This window comes from Octodon degus, unplaced genomic scaffold, assembly GCF_000260255.1.
Source record: "Octodon degus isolate 3935 unplaced genomic scaffold, OctDeg1.0 scaffold00002, whole genome shotgun sequence".
Lineage (NCBI taxonomy): Eukaryota > Metazoa > Chordata > Mammalia > Rodentia > Octodontidae > Octodon > Octodon degus.
The window spans coordinates 2865956-2884995 of NW_004524578.1; the positions used below are offsets into that span (position 1 = coordinate 2865956).

General features: G+C 52.8%; 1 protein-coding gene across 1 annotated transcript in view; it reads right to left on the bottom strand.

Annotated features, from left to right (window-relative positions):
• The window catches only part of Fam189a1 (family with sequence similarity 189 member A1), a gene marked incomplete at its 5' end in the record, with an annotated part of 478529 nt that overhangs the window by 5613 nt on the left and 453876 nt on the right, over nt 1-19040 (bottom strand). Inside the window, 3 exons of the mRNA XM_004623445.3 lie at nt 4496-4571; nt 12163-12298; nt 12872-13032. Coding sequence (XP_004623502.3) covers nt 4496-4571; nt 12163-12298; nt 12872-13032 — 373 coding nt within the window. The remainder of the gene's footprint in view (nt 1-4495; nt 4572-12162; nt 12299-12871; nt 13033-19040) is intronic.

Genomic DNA, 19040 nt, shown 5'->3' on the forward strand with positions numbered 1-19040 from the left:
TTTTTTTTCTGTATTTTAGGGAAGGGCCTAGAGGGTGTTCAGGGTCTCACTATTAGATTGAACTTGTACCAGTTTTAGTTATGTGCTGCCAAAGCGAGCACTAGATCAGACTCCTAGTGATCCACCTGATTACAGCCTCCCAAGAGCTGGGATTACAGGCCCGCGCCCCCGCGCCCAGTCTCAATTGCCGTCTCTACGCACCGTGGGGCAGGGCCTACACAGCATGCCCAGGGATCGAACCACTATGACAGGCCCCCTCACCTGCTTGCAGGCATTTTAATCCACTGAGCTATTTGGCCTGCCCAAAAGGATTTCTTTTTCTTTTTGGCTGACTTAAGGGTGGGCGTGGTGCGGCAAGTGGAGGTGGGGATTGAACCGCAGTCTCGCAAGCCTGACTGGGTTTGCCCAGGCAGGGCCTTAAACAACTGAGCTAACCAGCAAGCCCCTGTTTGGTCTTTTTGAAACAGGGTCTTGCTATGTAGTTCAGGCCGGTCTTGAGCTCATTTTGTAGCCCAGGCTGGTCTCAAACTGCCTTAGCCTTCTCAGTGCTGGGAATACAGGCATACACCACTACACCTGGCTTAGACTACTCCTTTGGCCTCAGAAATTTCACTTTGAAGAATTTATTCCAGGACACAATTGGGCAAGCGATCACAGATGAATAGAGCATGAAGAAAGGAAAGAACCCCTATCCTATCATCAGAACATTTCACCTGAGCCTGGCAACACACACCTGTGATCTACTGCTCGGAGAGGCTAAGCCCAGGCTGGACAATGTCATGACTTAGCGAGACCCTGCCTCAAAATAAAACTTTGTAAAAAGGGCTAAGGATGTAGCTCAGTGTGAAGGCCGTGGTTTCCATCTTCAGAATCACAAAAAAAAGAGAATCAAACTCAAGAGTTGCATTGATTAGCCCCACACAGATTCTATCAGTCACTCTAGAGTACAATGCAGTAGTGTATCAGAATTGTCTGAATAATTTGCCTGCCTGCAGATTGCTCTTGGTCCCAATCCTCTTACTATCAGTGATTATCCAGGGACTGTGTTCCTCAGGGAAAGAGTCCTAGACAGACAAAAGTGACTTGGTGCTGAATATATATACAGAAATAATTAGAAACGTACAAGATTGTCATGAAACAGGAATAGCTCTCAGCTGAAAGCTGGTGACTGACTTTTGCCGCTCTTGTTGGGGTGGCGTTGCGTGCTTGCTTTTATGCCCCTCATAATCCTAATAGGCTTCCAGTTTTTCAAAAGCATTTTTCAGAATTAATGTATATAATGTGTTTAGCATATACAACATGCTTTGCAAATTCTTAGTAATGGACTTCATTGCTCCCCAGGATTTCACTGCATGAAAATGCAAAGAGCCCCCTGCATTGGGAGGGTGTTGTCTGGAACACTCACCGGGGGCAGTGCCAACAGGAGACCACCACAGCCAGTGATGGCAAACCTTTTAGAGCTTTCAACCATACAAACAGCCTCCTGCGGCATGCATGCCATGGATTCGCCACCACTGGGTGAACCTTGTTGGCAAAAAAAATATTTTGGATAAAGCACTGCAAAAATGGTAGGGTATTCATAAAATACTAGCTGGAAACACAGGTAGTGGCTTCCCTGTGGCTTGCCAACATCTGGTTCTTAACTCTTTTTTTTTTTTTTTTTTTTACAGGGTCTCCAGGGTCTCACTACATAGATTGGACTCATAGTGATTCCCCTGTTTGAAGCCTCCCAAGTGCTTCGATTACAGGCATGTGCCACCATGCCCAGTCTCAATACACCCTGGGGGCGGGGCCGGCACGGCACAGGGATTGAACCCCGGCCGTTGTACTATGCCTAAGCAGGTGCTTTAGTCCGCTGAGCTATCTGGCTAGCCCACCCCCTTTTTTGTTTAATAGATGAAAAACCAGAATTAAGAAAAAGCATAGAACTGAAACTAAATTCAGCCAGGGGGCAAGACATATGATTGACACACAAGTCAGACCTTTCTCATGCAGTCAAGTCACAGACTGAAGTGACCACACAGAAAGAGAAATTTAAAAGCAATACCACTGGCAATTGCTTTGAAGAAAATGAAATCCTTAAGCGTGTGATCAGATCTCTGTATCCTTGGGTTCCACCTCATGTGGATACAACCCACTACATGTTGAAAATAATAATCAAAATCTCATGTCAGCACAGAACCTATACAGACCTTTCTCTTTCTTCCCTGAACAACACAGTACAACACTCGCATGGCATCGACTTGCATTTGATTAGGAGCTTGAGACAATGTAAAGTATGTGAGAAGATGCCCGTAGGTTCTATATAAATACTGTGCCATTTTATTTAAAGGACTTGTGCATCCTTGGTATCTAAGAAGCCATGGAGCTAATGCCCACAGATACCCAGGGACGGCCATACAGTTAAGGGAACATGGACAGGACGTGCATGCTGCAGATTACAGTGAGGATGACTATGCTCCTGTGAATGCAGAGACGTGTTTTCTCATGCGCTTGACTGGTCGGCATAGAGGAGACACCAAGTCCCTCTAAACTGCAGCTCTTACTATGGGCTTAATGCAGTTCTTACTAAAATCCCTGCAAGCGTTTCTGAACACACAGATAATCTGACTCCAAAATGTATAAGGAAAGGCCCAGGCCCTGAACTGCTGTATCAGTCTTGAAGGACAAATTGGGGGTCGTTATTCTTCCAGATGGTACAGCTCAGTCCCGAGCTGTGGTTACGAAGGCAGCGTGATGCCGGCAGAGGACACACAGACAGCCCCCAGGAACAGCGCAGAGAACCCAGAAGCGAATCATGCAATTATGAACACTGGTTTTAAACTAAGGAACAAGTAAGAAGTGGCCTAGAGCAACAGGATGCTTGCAGGACGCAACAAACAAAGAAGTGAACGAACAGCACAACTCTCACCCAGCTACCCTGGAGGCAGTCATCTCCTCGCTGAGAGGTATCTTTTCTGTAGTTAAGGCTACTGGGCTTGCTCTCCTGTGAGCCCCTGTGAGAAGTCCGCATAGATTCTTGAGCTGGGCACCTTCCCCACGGTCTGGTGCCGAGAGTCCCCCCTTATATGTGGGTCAAGCGCCAGAATTTACCGCCCAGGTCCTAGGTGGTGCTGAGGGCCCAGCCTGGCTGCGGAGGAGCACCCCAGGTCCCAGGCCCATCGCTACCTGCCCTAAGGCGGGAGACAGAGTGGGCCTCCAGTGGCACCAGCTGTGCCTTTTCAATCATGCTTCCTCTAAGAATGTGCAGTTATCAGGTGTCTCGCGGCCAGCAGAGACGGCGTGGTCACACTGTGGGGGGAGCTGGGCCACTCTGGGCCCAGGGACAACCCCGGGAAAGGCATGGAATGCCACCTCCAGGGAATCTTACAATGGGTCCTTGGAGTGACATTGGAAGGACAAAGCCACCTGTGAATCCCACACCTGCAGGGACCTGTGCTTCCTCCTGTTTCCACGAATTGGCCGTGGTGTGGCCATGAACGAGGGGAAGACAGACAGCCCAGGACTGAACTCATGGTCTGCTGTGGGATGTCATGAGTCAAAAAATCTGCCCCCACGGTACCATCTGGGGGCCCCAAGAAGGTGGCTGGCTGGGAATGCCCAGCCCCTGCCCATTTGCTGCCTCTGCCACTGAGGTCAGTTGTTTTCCCCATGCTGCGGACCTTCCCCACCCCCAGCTCTGCTGCGGCTCCAACACAGCACTCTGCCCTTGCGCGTCTGTCCGTCACTACTTCCAAGCACGTGACTTCCAGCCTTGCCCCTACCCAGCTTCTCCCTCAGAAGCCTCCGACCAGCCCACATCATTCCAAGGACGGAGCTAATAGGCATCAGCCTGGCACAACGTTCCCTCAGTTTACAGCGGGTACCATCCCAGTGAGCTTGTTCTGAGTTGTAAACATGGTTAGGTTATGAATACACTTACTATACCTTGCCCACTGAACCTAAGTCTAGCCCAGCTTAAATGTGCTCAGAACACTTACCTATTAGCCTATGGTTCAACCCAAAGTTTATTTTATAATAAAGCATGGTACGTCTCGTGATTTGCTGAAAAGATCAAAATTCATCATTGGAAGCATAGCTTATACTAAGTGCCCTTGGAACATACTTTCAGGCTGTTCCTATGGAAAAGTGTAAGTCAAACTATTGTAAGTCTGGGACTCTCAGGATATGCAATGCCTGCTCCTGAGAAGGCGGGCTTCAAACTGAGTAGTGGTTGTTATTTCAATCCATATTCCTCAAGTGAGAGAGAAAGGCACTGAGGGGACAGAGGGAAGCCCCTCCCACAGAGACAGCTGGAGGTCTCCTGGCATTGCTGACCCAAGTAGGTCTGAGAAGACCTAGGGGGAACGTTTGTGATACTTGCTGGAAAGAATGTAAAACCCCACCCTCAGTAAGAGTCAGAAATGTAGGGTAGGGGAGAGAAGAGCAGGGAGAAAAGAGACATCCTTAAAAATTATAAACTTGGTGCTTCAAATCCCGAGGGAGATACAATTACCTGGTGTGCTGAAGCCAGCGGTGGTGGCTGGGTCCCCAGAGCTGGGCTCTGCTACCTGGTGGTCCATACTTGTCACCTGCAACAAGCAACAGAAAGCATCAAGGCAGATCACTGGGGGGCCCAGGAACAGCACAGCAGCTCCCGAGTGCAGTTGGCCCTGGGGATCCTCACACTCCATGGACTCGGCCAACTGCAGATTGAAAAGTTTTGGGGGGAAATTCCAAAAAGTTCTAAAAAATGAAACTTAAATTTCCACGTACCAAGTACTATGCTGAATCCATGCGAACGAAGGCTGCTGTAGGTAAGCTAGCCATGACTGAAAGGTGCTGATTGATGCTGCGTGCATCCTACCCCATACAAATAGCACACCTCGTTATATCAGGGATCTAAGTGCCTGCGGATATGGGTATGCGAGGGAATCCTGAAACAAATCCTGTGTGGATAACAAGAGATGACTGGACAGGCTGGTTTAACAGCTCATCTTTGAGGAAGTTTTAAGAGACACACATGCATGTTTCCACTATTTTCCATTCAATTAGAGTGAAAGAGTAGAGGTCCCCCTTGCCAACGTCGAAGCCCATTTCTCTGCCCTCTTGCGATCAAAGCACCTTCCAGAGCCCTGGCACGCACTGAACTTGCTCTGCTGAGCATGCTGGGGACTGAGCAAGACCGCACAGAGTCGAGCCGCGGAACACAGCATAGCCTGCTTTCACCTCCATCTCTTCCCCCACCCACTCTTTCAGCCTGGATTGCATTCCTGCAAGAATAAGTCCGCAAGGCAAATGGTCACGTGACCTGGGAGCGTCACATCAGCGTAGGTGGGACATGGAACTGGCAGCTGATCAATGGGCACAGCCCGGGTGAGCTCCCAAATTCTCTCAAGTACGCTTGTGCCACTTCCTGTTGGTCTTTCTCGGGGGAGAAAGACCTGTTGGTCCTCGAGAAACTTCCTGTTGGTCCTCGCCCAAACTTGAGTTCAGCTCCCAGGTCCGCACAGAGGAGTGTCTGTCTGAGTCCCGGCCCCGACGCGCAACAGACACAGCAGCGCCTAGTGCCTTCCTGTCCCGTTAAGGGTGAGCTGTGGAGCCTGCTTCCACTCAAGGGGCATCCGGGCCGTGCCGCGATCCTCTCAGCGGCTCCTGTTCTACCCAGGAAGCCTGCGGGAACGCACGGGGCAGAGGCTGGGCCCTGGCTCTCCTGTCGCTTCTCACCCTGCCTGCCTTCTGTGCCCACTGCTCCCGCCTGTTCCATCCCTGCCTCGGGGCATCCTTGTCCCTGTGCCTCGCTGAACGCTATTCACACGTCACATGAGTGCCGCCTCGCACCCCTGTGCTAGCTCGGAAAATCATTTCAGATTCCTTGTGTTACTTCACAGTTGCTTTGGGGACACGCTGGCAAATAACGAGCTCCGGAGGAGGCTGGAGAAAGCGAGGCCAGCCCCTGCGGCTTGGTCTGATTCCAGCTCAGGTAATTACATTTCTGCCTCCCCGGGCTCCCATGGCTTCAATCAGATAGCTGATATTCTTCAACTGGCCTCCTTCAGCCAGGTTGGCGCTGAGGCAGGTGGCGGCAGCCACTGAACCAACACAAAGGGCAGGAGCTGCTCCCTGTGCTGGGGGGTGAGGTGGAGTGTTCCCCTCATACTCTTAACTAAAACACAGCGCTTGCTGCTTTCCTTCCTTAGCGCTGTCATACGGCTGGGGAGGGAACCAGCGCAGGAAGCGCTCACACCACCACAGTCATTCCCCCCCACCTGTAATCACTATGTGTCAATAACCAACTCTGGAAATCTCTGCCAAGAATCTTCCACTACATCGCAATGCCCTGAAGGCCTGCTGCGTTTCCTAGTGCTCTGCCCACATCTCATCTTCTACTTGACTTCTTTTTGGGGGGCGGGGCGTGGAGATAAGTAGCAACTTAGAAACCTGCTGCTTGGGGGTAAAAAGCTTCTGGTAATAAAAAAATATAAATAAAACACAAGAAATAAAATACACAGTAGGACAAGGTCAGGAAGAAATTGGATTCCTTTTGTGTTCCGTGGAAGCATCGCTTTCTTCCCGCTGGCTCCCTGGATTCAAGAGCCGGAACACTTGGGTTTGAGAGGAGACAGCTCCTGGGAGCACATCTACCACACCTCACAAGCCGGTGGCGAGGGCCTCCTTCAGATGTGGCCTTCTCCCGTGTCACAAAAGTGGTGGGAAAGAGGGCCTTTCTGTTCAGGCAGCACCGTCACAAGCTATGAAGGCAGCAGAGGAGGGTGGAGAGGAAAAACATTTGTAACATGGATTTTGAGCTGGAAGTCAAGTTCAGTGATATGGGCTCAGAAACAAAGCTCCTTGGAGAGGGAGGAAGGGAGGGAGGAAGGGGGCTTTTGCAAAGAGAGGCTGCTCAAGCAGGTTAACCTGGGACTCCCAGTCTCAGATATGCTATTTTGACCAATCACTGTAATTGAAAGATCAATTGGCAATTAGGCAAATCAGCCAGATCACTCCTTATCTTGCATTAGAAAGCTTCCTGGCTAACTCTGCAGAGAAATTCTGCCCTATTTCTATAATAAGTTCCTCACTCCTGGGTGAAGTGAACCATCTAGTTCCAGAATTAGGAAGAACTGTTATTTAGGGGCAGTCAGCTATTGCAAAAAATGTGAGCTACATGCCCAGAGCCACCTTTTCTTTTTCTTCCTCTATTTTTAGGGCAGGGTCTACAGCTTCTACAGGGTCTCACTATATAGATCGGACTCGTAGTAACTCTCCTGTTTATAGCCTCCCAAGAGCTGGGATTTTAGGCATACGCCATCATGCCCAGTATCAGTTACCATCTCAGCGCACCCCACAGGCGGGGCCAGCATGCCCTGTGCTATGCCTAAGCAGGTGCTTCAGTCTGCTGAGCTATCAGGCTGGCCCTAAAAACCTCTAGTCTTTTTTTGTTTTTGGTAGTGGAAATCGAACTCAGGACTTTGCACTTGCCAGGCAGGCACTCGTGCCACTGAGCTATATCCCCAGCTCCTCAGGACCATCTCTGAAAACACTTCCATTACTGCCTTAAAATGTTCAGGCCATTTCCTTAGAATGCATAAATAATAAGTTTCAGGGCCTAGCACTGGTGGTGCTGTGCCGTGTCCGCTTCCTGTCACACAACTTCTAGCCTCCTGTGCAGACTTCCCTGTTTACCAACTGCCACCAGATAGAATTCCCAAAGCACCACTGGGCCATTCAACCCAGACACCAGACTCCTCAAAGATCTGGCACCCAAGGTCAGAGAGGTCTGTACTCAGACCACCCTGGTGACTCCGTGCACCCAGAGCTCCCTGCCAAGCTCTGATGTCCCCCTCTGAGCTGCTGTGCCTGACACTTCGAAGACCACCCCTCATTCACAAGTGCCCCAGCTCGACCCATCTGCAGGGCTCAGGTCTTCCCCTGAAGCCCCTGAGAAGTTTATTTGTCTTTGTCCTGTCCCTGTCCAACACCAGACAGTTGGTTCCATGAGAGAGGGGATTCTGCCCAATTCTTGGTGCGGTAGCCCTTGGAGATCGCAGTGAGCCCAGGATCGCCTGGTCCACCTCAAGTGTTGCCTCAGCCCGAGGCTGTCAGGGCCAGCCTGATCAACACAGGCCCTGTCTCAAAAATAAAAACACAGGTCTCCCATGAGCATCCATCTCCCTCCCCTGTCTGGAGCCAGCACGGACCACAGACCACGCTTCTCTCCAGCTGCCCCTGCCTTCCTCGTTATCTAAATGAGTGGTGAGAGGTGATTTAGGTGGTATTTGTCCTAACAAGGGGAAGCAATTAACCTCTGGCCTCCCTCAGGGAGCAGGCTCCTGCTGGGAGCGGGACAGCTCCTCCTGTCTAGTCAGGGGAGTCAGCCCCATGGAGGAGGGGACAGCTGGCATCCCTCCACGGGGGTAATGGGTTTCATTGACTTCCAGGTTCCTGGAGACATCTGTGAGATTCAAAAGTGCTCCTAGGCCTGGGTCAGAGAGAATTGGCCTGTGGGCTGCAGGCGGTCCCTTAATCACCAGATGCTGCAGTACTCCCCAGGGAGAGGCCAGTGGCAGACGTGCTGGTCCGGGCTGTGCTTGTGTGCACACTCCTGAGCTGGAGGTTCTGAGCTCACATAAGCTTCTGTGAATCAACGCCTTCACTGTAAAGCTCTCTGGACCAAAGGACCACGAAAGGAATCTCAGGGTAGAGCGTTCCAGTCCTAACAACAGTGTCCTATTGCTCTTAGAAGCAGTGTTTTTATCCTCCAGTAAATTCTATTCTCCTAAGGAAGAGTAAAATTGTGATAAAATACAAATCAAAATCTTCTCCATGCACAGGCTGGGGGGGATGCACTAAAAGTCACCCTTAAATCCAGAAGCTCCCGCCAGCATCCCAGGGCCTTGAAAAGCCAGAAGTGGGGGCCGTGGCTGGAAACAGAGGGTCTGGGGTGCAGCATCCCTGGTCCTGTGTGGAGGACACTGAGTCAGGAGTCTTTCTACCAGTTGTCTCTTCTGGAACAGAAGTGACAGCTCACCAATGCAGGACAGGGAAGTGGGGCGTAGGGCTGGGATTCCGGAGAGGCACAGGCAGGTGTGGCAAGGAGTTAGGAGATCGCTATGTTCCACTCCCCAAGGCAGGTGAGAAGGACAGTCACACATCTGGGGCCTTCTGGTGTTCCCAGGCCCCCTGCCCTGGCTCTGCTACTCTGTCCTCTGGGTCCTTCCATGTCCTAGAGGCCTTAAGACATCCTCCAGTGACCACTATCTTTTCTCCTCTTTACCATGCATCTTAGAGGGACCTAGGGTGGATGTCAGCATGGGTCCCTGCAGCAGCACAGGCTTTGGAATGCAAATTCTTAGCATGCTATCCTGCCCTAGCAACTGCTGACTTGGAAACCCCAGGAAGAGGGCAGGCCCTGCCACTGTGATTTGGCGGCAAGCCATTGGGGATGAGGTTGTACCAGAATCGCAGACTCACTACCCACACCTGCTATGCCACTTCATGCCCTGGCTGCTCCTCTGAAGAGTGCAGTTGGGCTCCTACCCCACATCCCATCTAAGCTGCTTCTGCTGAAGTCCCCAGCTGCTGCTCTGCAGTAAGATATGCGGCTCAGGCCTTCACGGCTTCCAGGCAGCACTGCCTAGATCCCTTCCTTTCTGAACTGTGCCCTTCTGCAAATCCAGGCTTTCTGGGGGTCCTACCCAGTGCTCTGAAGCCTGTGGTATAGACAGTGACCCTTCTTTGGACCTCTCTCCTCCTGCTGCCCCTCTGGATTTCCAGGCTTAAGTGACTGCCTCTGTGGCTAACCTTGCTCCCTCTGACCTCCAAAATGACAGATCCTACTGCCCAGTAGGTGCCCACTCAGCCACCCTGGCGACCCTGGAATCCAGCGGCTCACACCTGGACGGGTCACCTCCACCAGTCACACACATCTGATGCCCACCCTGAGGCGGCTTCTATTTCATGGATAGTCGTTCTGTCCTTTCCTCTGTTCCCCTGAGGTTTTGCACAAGTTTTCTCTCTCCCAGTGGCAGCCCCCACACCCACACAGCCTCTTTCTCCAGCTTCTTGGTCTTGGATCCTCCCTAGAAGCCCCAGTACAGGCCAGGTGCCCCTAACCAGTGCCCCACAGAGCCCTGAAGGTTTATCATAGCCGATGGTCCTGCTAAGACTGATTTAAATTATTTATTATAAAAGAAAGATAAGGCACATCAGGAAACCAGAGGTCTGTTCAGCTTTTAAAAAAATCCAAGAGAATCTCTCTTATTAACACTTAGAAATGAAATTCAGGGTCACCCTTTGCCTCTTCCATAAAGCAGCAGGCAGCTCGCAGCCAGCTACTTCTACTATGCACATAGAAAAGGGTGAGGCCCTTCGCCAGTCAGAGGCTACAGTGCAGCCTACAGGAACCACGTGGCACCATCAGCTTGTTCTGGGGGGGCACTCAGCACTCAGGAGGAGGCCTGGGCCTAAGCCGGCTTCTGCAGGCCACCCTAAAGGACAGTCTCTGTGCCATGCATTTCCTCCTCGGACCCACTGAGCCCGACGGGTCCAAACCTACACACACATTGCTGTTGGACACAGAGCAGGCACAGCTTGTTTTTCCTGCTGTCCCCCGCTTCCTGGCCTGCAGGTGGGATCTGTCCCCACAGATGTCCCCATCTTTCAGGCTTGTGAGTCTGAGGAGGCTCAGCCAACAGGAAGATATTTAGTTACCCACAGAGGTTCCTCAGAGTCGGTGCCCCCAACAGGGGCTGGGGTAAGGCACTGCCTCCCATCCCATGGGCGTATGCGTCCCCAGGATGTCCAGGGTGCCGAGATGAGAGCTTTAAGTGATCCCAGGAGGTCTGTGCCTCAGGAGTCTATAGGGTGGGGAGTGGCTGGCCTGGTATGATGACCGGCAAGCAGGAGAAGGACACCTGTCTGGACGGAGGTTCCATGGCTACAGAGAAGCCCAAGGTGGAGTGTGCTCTGGATGTGCTCGAAACAGCCTGGGATGCGTCCGGCAGCTTTTCCCACCTCCTCTGCCTGTGTGCTCAGAGCCAGCGCTCAGCACAGCCCCACTCGCTCCCACTCTTCTGCCCCACCCCCATCCCACTCCCTGTGGCCTCCTAACAGCCTCCCAGGCTTCCCTGGCCCCAGACTTGTATTCAGGTGTTCCAGTGTCCCAACCCTTCATTCTGGCCAGGGTCCATCCAACTCCATAAGGAAAACAACAGTGATGATAGTAAGGTTGGAAATGCTGCCCCCAAAAGGATTAGTGACAGGATGGATTCAGTACTTACTGTGGTCCATGTCCCATCCTATGACTCTGGTACTGTCATGATCCCCACTTTACAGATGAAGAAACTGAGGCTTCTCAAACGTATTCCAAGAGCTTGGTATTCATGGGATACTGTGAGGTGCCAGGCATGCCCACCTCAGAGATGGCCCCAAGTACCTGGGTGGAGGTACTTCCCTGGCCTGTAGCTTCTTGGCCTTGGACCAGGGGGTGTACAACTTCTTGGATACGGCCACAGTGTCGTGAGCCTGGATGCGGGGTCTGCAGGGGTAGGGTCTTGGCCAGTGGGTAGACCCTATCCCAGATCCGGTCCCAGGCTCAGACACAACAGCCCAGACTGAGCCCACACACATCTGAGTTATGATACGTGGCCACAGTAACCTCATCGAGTAGTTAGGAGAAGGCTCAAGAGGCAGGTCTCCTGGGCCCAGGTAGGAGTCTGCAGGTCCCACTCTCTGACACCAATGCTTCCTCTACAGAACAGGCTAATGGGACCAATGTTACGCTTGAGATCAGCAACAGCCCCCAAAGCTCTCAGGAACTGGGAGGCAGAACTCTGGGAAGGTGACTGGATTGTGGGGTGCCCTTGTGGACTCGCTGTGAGGAGGCATTTGGGGGTGGGTCTGGTCTGGAGGGGCAGGTGACTGGGGGCATGGCCTGGAAGATATGATACCCCGAATGTCTCCTGGTCACCAGGACCCAAGCAGCTTTCTTCTGCTCTGTCCCTCTGAGCTAAAATAAATCTCTCCTCCTTTAAGTTGGGGTGCCCGGCACTGTGTCTCAGAGATGAAAAAAGTGACTAAGACCACCAAGACCCTGAAAGGCTTACACTGATGTGGATGGACACAGTAGGGCTCGGGACACGGCAGTCACAGGCACTGGCCTGTCTGGGGCCCGGACCTCACCTGGCTGGTCGGGGTCTGGCCCACCACGGCCTCGTATGGTGGCGGGAGCTCTGCAGGGTACAGCATGCCCGGGCTGTTGATAGCGACATCATACAGAGTGCTGAATGGGGAGGCAGCAAAGTCCAGGTGGAGGCCCCTGGAAAGGCAGAACCGTTTGTCACGCTGTTGTTGCCTCAGGAAGCAGCCTGAGCCACTGACATTTCTCTCAAAGCAATCAGAACATCAGCTGTCAGGCTTTCCCGTCATCCAAAACTTATCATGTTTGAGAAATAAAAGCCTGACTTGCCGGGCAATTTTAGCTTTTGTTTCTGCTCTGGAAAGATGTTCACATTTTCAACAAACTCTATGACCCTGTCCATTTAAATTACAATAATCATAGAGCTGAAGAAATAGTTTGAATGAAATTTGACATGTTCTCTCCATGACTGTCATTTCATAGCTGACTGCGGACCACAGGAGCACGATCCAGCCGCTCCTCTGCCGGCGTTTCCTCCCTGCTGCCACTGCAAGGATACCGAAAGAAGTCTTGTGCTGAAGCCCCCGTCCTTCCTGCCTCCTTCCATGTCCCCTATCAAGCACGCCTTCCTGAGCTGTCTCAGAGCTCTCTGCCTAACCTGCCCCATGAAGGGGAGCAGACCATCTTAATGGGCTGCCCAAAGTCACGGTGCCTGGGACACAGCACACTTCAGGGCCTCCCGGGCGGACCAACCTCGGGGCCTCCGCCGAGGGCGTGCAGGTGTACTCTGGTGGGTAGTAGGGCGGAGGCGGCAGCGGGGGGATGAACTCATCGAAATCCAGGGTCTGGTGCAGAACCGTGCCGTGGGGAGTCACGCAGGCGGGATTGGTGGAAAGCGGCCTTTGTGGGAAGAACTGGAAAACAGAGCCAGAGTTATCTGGGACATCTTGTGTGGCTTGTGTCTAATTAAGCTAATTACACATAAGCTTTAATGATCAGTGTGGAACGTCTGTAATTTAATCTGTCAAGCCATGACTGCTAAACACACTGTTGAAAAGGATGGCTCTGAGAGGATGCCTCTCCCCCAGAAGCCTCGTTATGCCCCATTTCCCGCGCTGTTCTGCACAGTGCATTTATTTTCATTTATTTTTATTTTTATTTTGAGAAAAAATAGCATCTGGGAGATAGCACCCCTGCTGTTAGACCTGGCTTCTGTGGCCCCACTCCTCAGGTCTGCAGGCAGCAGCGGGCCTGCCGTCCACGGCTTCCCGTGGCACAGAGGTCCGTAAGAAAACATCAGACCCCCAGGCACATGCCTCCAAGCTTCAGTCCTGCAAATAAGATGGGGAAACGCCCGCACGTGTTCGTGGCTTGGTCCTCTGCCATAGGCACCACTGTGCTTCTGGAAGGCCCTGAGAAGCCCTGCGTTCAAGTCATTCAACTCTTCAACCCAGAACTTCGCAGTGTTTCACCCTCAGCGGCACTGGACACTGAGCGTGTGCTAGCTACGCTTTACCGTTCCAAGGAGTCCACATGCTTTGCAAAAACTCCAGAATATTTTGGGGGGAACTTGACAGCTGAGGTGCTGCCTAAACAAACTTTGGGAAAGTCATGTTAACAGAGTGCACTGCCAGGCTCACTGTCCATAAGTGGCCTCTCCCCGCACCCTCAGTTTGCTTCTGCCAGAGGCCACCTGTCCAATGGCGACACCCAGGACCTCACTCTGATGCTTTAAGACAGAGTGCGCAGAGGCAAGGAACCTATGCTTCGTGCGCTCCAGGCTCTGAGCTCTCCCGCTGCAGGCAACGACATAGGGACAGGAGAGGACAAAGACTCCCTGTGCAGCCACCTGTACACAGCCACACGGCCAAGCACGATGCTACATTAGCTTCCAAGCAGTGCACGCACCTGGAGCCACAAAACACCAGGAAGAAGATGATGTGCGAGGGGGTCTTGAAGACTGGTAACTTTCAGGGGCTGGATTGCAGGTCAGCATGCAGGCTGGTGAACAGGCGCGTGTGCACCATGTGTTTCAGAAGAACAAACCTATAAGGCTCTGGGGTAGAAGTCAATTCCTAATTCTGGAGTCACCTGGGAGCCAGTGGGGGCCTTGGAGCTGAGCGAGGAGGAGCAGCAGGACGAGGCTTTGACAGAAAGCGCCGCCTATTGGCAGCGGTAGTGCGGATTGGAGCGGGCAGCAACCAGGCTGTTCAAATCTTCTGCACTAACGTGGGTGAATATGGTCAAACGCTGGGAAATTTATGTGCTCCAGAATGAAGGAACGGTGGCTGTGCATGAACATGTCACATTTAAAATCTGGCTTTCAAATAGCCCTCCTGGGCTTTCCTAACACAGGGCACACTGCCTCGCCAGCTTGGTCTGCTGTGCAGCTGTATTTGTTTAGCAGTCTGAAATAGAGGGGACTCGGCGGCCACACACAGGTTTAACGTTGGCCTCCTGTCCTCTATCCCCGAGAGCCATGAACCCGTGTGGAACAGCACAAGGCCGCGTGGCTAAGGTGAAGACACGTGTCCTTAGGTCTAGTAAAGAGATGTCCCACACTAGCTTCTATCAGAAATTAGGAAATTCAACGGCATCCTCCAACAAAACTAGTGAAAGGTAGAAGCCACAACACTTTCCTATTAAAGGTGCCATTCTACTGGGCATGGGAACAAGACACATTCTTGAAAAGGAGAGGCAGGCAGCCACGGCAGGTCCCCCCAGCAGGATTAAATGAGTGGATACTGCTGGGCACCAAGGCTAACTGCCGGCTGCTCATCCTCTCCAGACTCCTTCCCGTCTTCACCAAGGCTTCCCGACTCAGCTTCTTCCTAGAGAGGTCTTCTCCCGGGCTCTGCCACGTCCCCACAAGGTGCACCTGACCCCCCTCTCTATCTTGCCACCTCAGTCTGTTTAATGAGGGCAGCCTGCCCTTTGGCCCAAGGTCGCCAGCTCTGCCCTTCGCTCTGTGACGCAGGGCTGGGAGTCCACAGACCGCGGCTCTGCCCACACTGGGCCGGAGGGCGAGCTCTAGGGGCGCTGTCCAGGTCCTGTCCCTTCCTCCTCCCTCCTCTCCTCTCCCTCCAGCTCTCAGGCCAGTGACAGCTTCCTGTGGTTCCGGGCCTGTGCTCTCAGCCTCATTTGTTTCTTCCATGCCTGCTCCCCAGCACCCTGTATTAACTGTGGAAACCCCAAGGACAGTTCCCTCCTGCCTGTCCGGACCTTCGGGGTTTCACACCTGTGCATTCTCACTGGTGCCCAGCAGGTGCGGAGACATCTGCAGAGGGGGCAGGCCAGGCCTGCAGCAGCTCCTCAGCAGGGCCTCTACTTAGCTTGGACTGCTTCTCCGCCAGGAACAGGCAGCGGGTCTCTCAGCCTGGCTTTTCTGCCTCTGGAATCCAGCCTCCTTCCTGCCAGCAGGGCTATTTTTAACCCAATCTGATGAGGTCACTGCCACTGAAAACTCTTATAAGAGAAATCCTTGCTCTCAGAGTTTCGGTTTCCAGCTCCCTAACCAAACCAAGGTCCCTTGGGGGACCTTGGAGTCCCCCAAGCTCCGTGCCCTGAACAGACCAACTTGTCCGCTGCCATAACTAACAAACACAGATAGGTTTTCCTCTGGGCCCCCCAGTTTCCACTCGCCTGGTACCCACCTGTCATCCTTCGGTACCAAGTAGAACCGTCTAAGATCCTCAGAGCCCAGCCCCACCCAGGCTGCAGGCTCCCAGGCCTGGAGTCCACAGCATCACGGCCAGGCAGGAAGCCCCACTCTGCCCCAGGTGAGGTTTTGGCAGGCGATGGGTTCAGGTCATCTCTTCTGTTCTGTCTGGACCGGACTGGCCTGCTTGTGTCCTGCTTCTGTGCCTGGTGCACAGCCCTGGTGTGAACCCTCCTTCCCAGGGCTGCTGCTCACATGCAGGAGTGTGCGACAGGGACCTGCCTCCTCACTGCCTCGGGAGAGGCTACTCCAGCTCCCACTCTGTGCACTGTCTTCACGGTGCGTGAGAAGTGGGGCTTCCTAAACACAGAGCCCCTAAATTGGGTTCCTTCCACACAGTCCAGACCCTGTAATCTGAGGGCATTAAGAGGCCAAGGGCCTGAAACAGGAAGCCAGGGGTGGCCTCATCTCCCAAGGGACCACGTGACAGTGAGCACATTTCTGAGTCTCAGGCCCTTTCCTGGCTCCCCCCTACCCTTCCAGAGGCCTGCAAAGGCCAACCCTAGCTCTTTTGCTCCGATGCCCCCTTCTCTGTCTGGCAGTGGAGCGTCGAGGCAGGGTAGGCCCGCAGGGATCTGTAGACAGACCTGAGGGAGAATTCAGGAACTCCACAGGGGTTCTGAGAAGGCTCCTCTGGGGCCCCAGGCCAGGTTGCCCACTTCCCTTTCTTTCCTCCCAAGTGGAGATCCTGACTGGCAGCTGCCTGCCCCGCTTCCCAGGGGCAGAGCCCCTTGCTCTGCTCTCTGGTCACACCATGACTCCAATGAGAGAGAGCACATGCACCTTTGTGACTTTCCAGAAGATGAAGAAATACAGGGCCAAAGCCGGTCTCTACCCTGCCTTAGACTTGACAGAAGCAGAAGGGTTGCTGCTAGGGTCGAGGACTGCTTTTTTATAAATAAACATTTTGCTAGTATGTGTTAATGTTGCATGATGGTGGGTTTATGTTTGGAAGATGTACGTGCACTGGACGTATCTGAATCAACTTCAGTGCCCCGCCCTTTCCTTCCCTTTCTGCTTGTCCCTTTTATTTCCTCGCCAATCCCTTCATCTCGAACACACTAGAAGAGTTGGCATTTTTACTCTGTAGGCAGGTTTACTTCTGGGTCATGGCCACCCTGTGGCTTTTCAGGCCTGCCGCCGATTACCACATTCCCCAGGGGGCTGAACGCCAGCCAGCGCCCTGGGGTGCCTTCCACACTGGGTGAGGCCAGGTCGAGCTACTACTGTATCTGCATAATGCATGTGGCTATAGGCAGGCAGAGTGGGTTCTATGAAACCCCACGTGAAGGCTCTGGAAAGACATGGTGAAGAAGAGTAGGGAGGCCCACACTGCAGCCTAGTCAGGTCAGGCAAAGTAGTCTAAGGTAGTGAGGAGAATCAAAAGTCTAAGAGCATTTTACACTCAAGTTTCTTCCCATGGTTCACTCTTCTATAAAGGAATCCAAACTGGAAGCCACAAAGGCTGCAGTGTCTATGGAGTAGAAGCAAATAATACACCAAACAGACCCATCACCAAAGGGAAGACCCTAGCCCAGATCACAGGTCTGGTGAACAGGTGCTCATACCATATTTAAAATCAAAATAATGGGTTTCTGGGGTGCATGTATCACCCTGAGAGGCCTCCGCTCTGCGTAGCCCTTTAGGTTAGTCAGCTGACCATCAGTCCCGGCCTGACTGCCTAGAAAGGGCTCTGCTGAGCTCAGGCTTCCAGGACAGCCACTGTGGGGCCACAGATAGCAGGTGTGGCCCAGGGAAGTGGCACTCGGTAAGAAGCTCCTGGGGCTCCCGGGGGATAGGGCTGTGCCCTGAGGGGCTTGCACTCTATACGGCTCCATGCCCACAGCCCCCGTGCCCGTGGAAGGCACGAGCCCACAGGCACTTTCTGAGGGAGCTACATTTCGTGAGGCGTGTGCTAGAGGTGAGAACATAAATGACAGTAATAAGAAATGAAGTTAACAAGCAAGGCGCTGACAGCGGTGTATTTAATAGCAGATGATCCTCCGGAGGCTAGCCTGATGGATGAGAAAGGGAACCAGGGAGGAAAAGCTAGTGTGAGGAAAACGTGGAAGGCATGAGTGTAAGCTGGAAAACAAAACTGAAACAATATTATAGACTCTTGGGAAGTAAAACGTCTTGTGGGGCGCTGGAGTTGTCCGAAAGTTCGGTTCGGTGGCAGCCTGGCTGTGAACACAGACCCGTGTGCAGGTTTTCACGCGCCGCTCATGTGAGCGGACGGAGAGCAGAGCGGCTGGAAAAAAGAAAAGCCGGCTCCATGCTGCGCTGGCCTCCCCGAGCCTCGGGGAGCCTTCGGCTCTTACCTGGTCAGGTTCTTTGCGGAGGGCATTTGCGTGGACGGAGTAGGGCGCAGATGAGCAGATGGTTTCCCTGGCTTTTTAATCGCCCTCCAGCCACCACCCCGCTCCTCATCCTTCCTTACGTGGCGCTGGGAGAAACAGTGGGAGCCGCGAGGTAGAAAGCGCTGGCCGGGTCTGAGGCCCCTCGGGCTTCTGGGTTAGATGGCGGACCTCGGCTGCGCTTTGGGATCAGCCTGGGGACGGTCCTCAGAAGCAGGGCTGCTCAGGAGCAGGCCGGTCCCCTGCCCAACTGCCACCCTTGCAGAGAGATTTTCAGTGAGGATCCCTTTCTCTGTAGCAGCCAGCTCGGTCTAGTTGTTTTGATACGATCATTCTGTCATACAGAGTATAAGCTTTTTTTTTTTTTTTTTTTTAGACTAGAAGAGAGGAAGGAGTTCTTACTGATAGGTTATGGTCCTGGTATGAATTGCTGAATTATTATGGTGGTCATCCACTATGGCTGAAGCCCTTAATACAACAGCTTATCTTCCCAGAGACCACCTCCCTACTTCTCTAACTCAGCCCTGGGTGCAGTTTCCTTTTACCTTTCCTGATACCTCAGGGAAGGCCCCAATCAGCTCCTCAGGTATATCTAAACTTCCCCCTCAAACCCCATCCCTGGCAAAGGCCATAAAAGCCTCAGCCTCGTTTTGTTCTTCCCAGATTCTCTCCATGTCCTGCAAGATAATGAAGCTTCTTTCCCTTTTCCCTTTTCCCTGTTTCTCTGCTGCGACACCGTCAAAACCTATCACTTGGGGGCTGGGGCGATAGCTCAGTAGAATAAGCCTTGCTTGACAAGCACAAGGGCCTGAGTTCAATCCCCGGTTCCAGAAAAAAAACCAAAAGA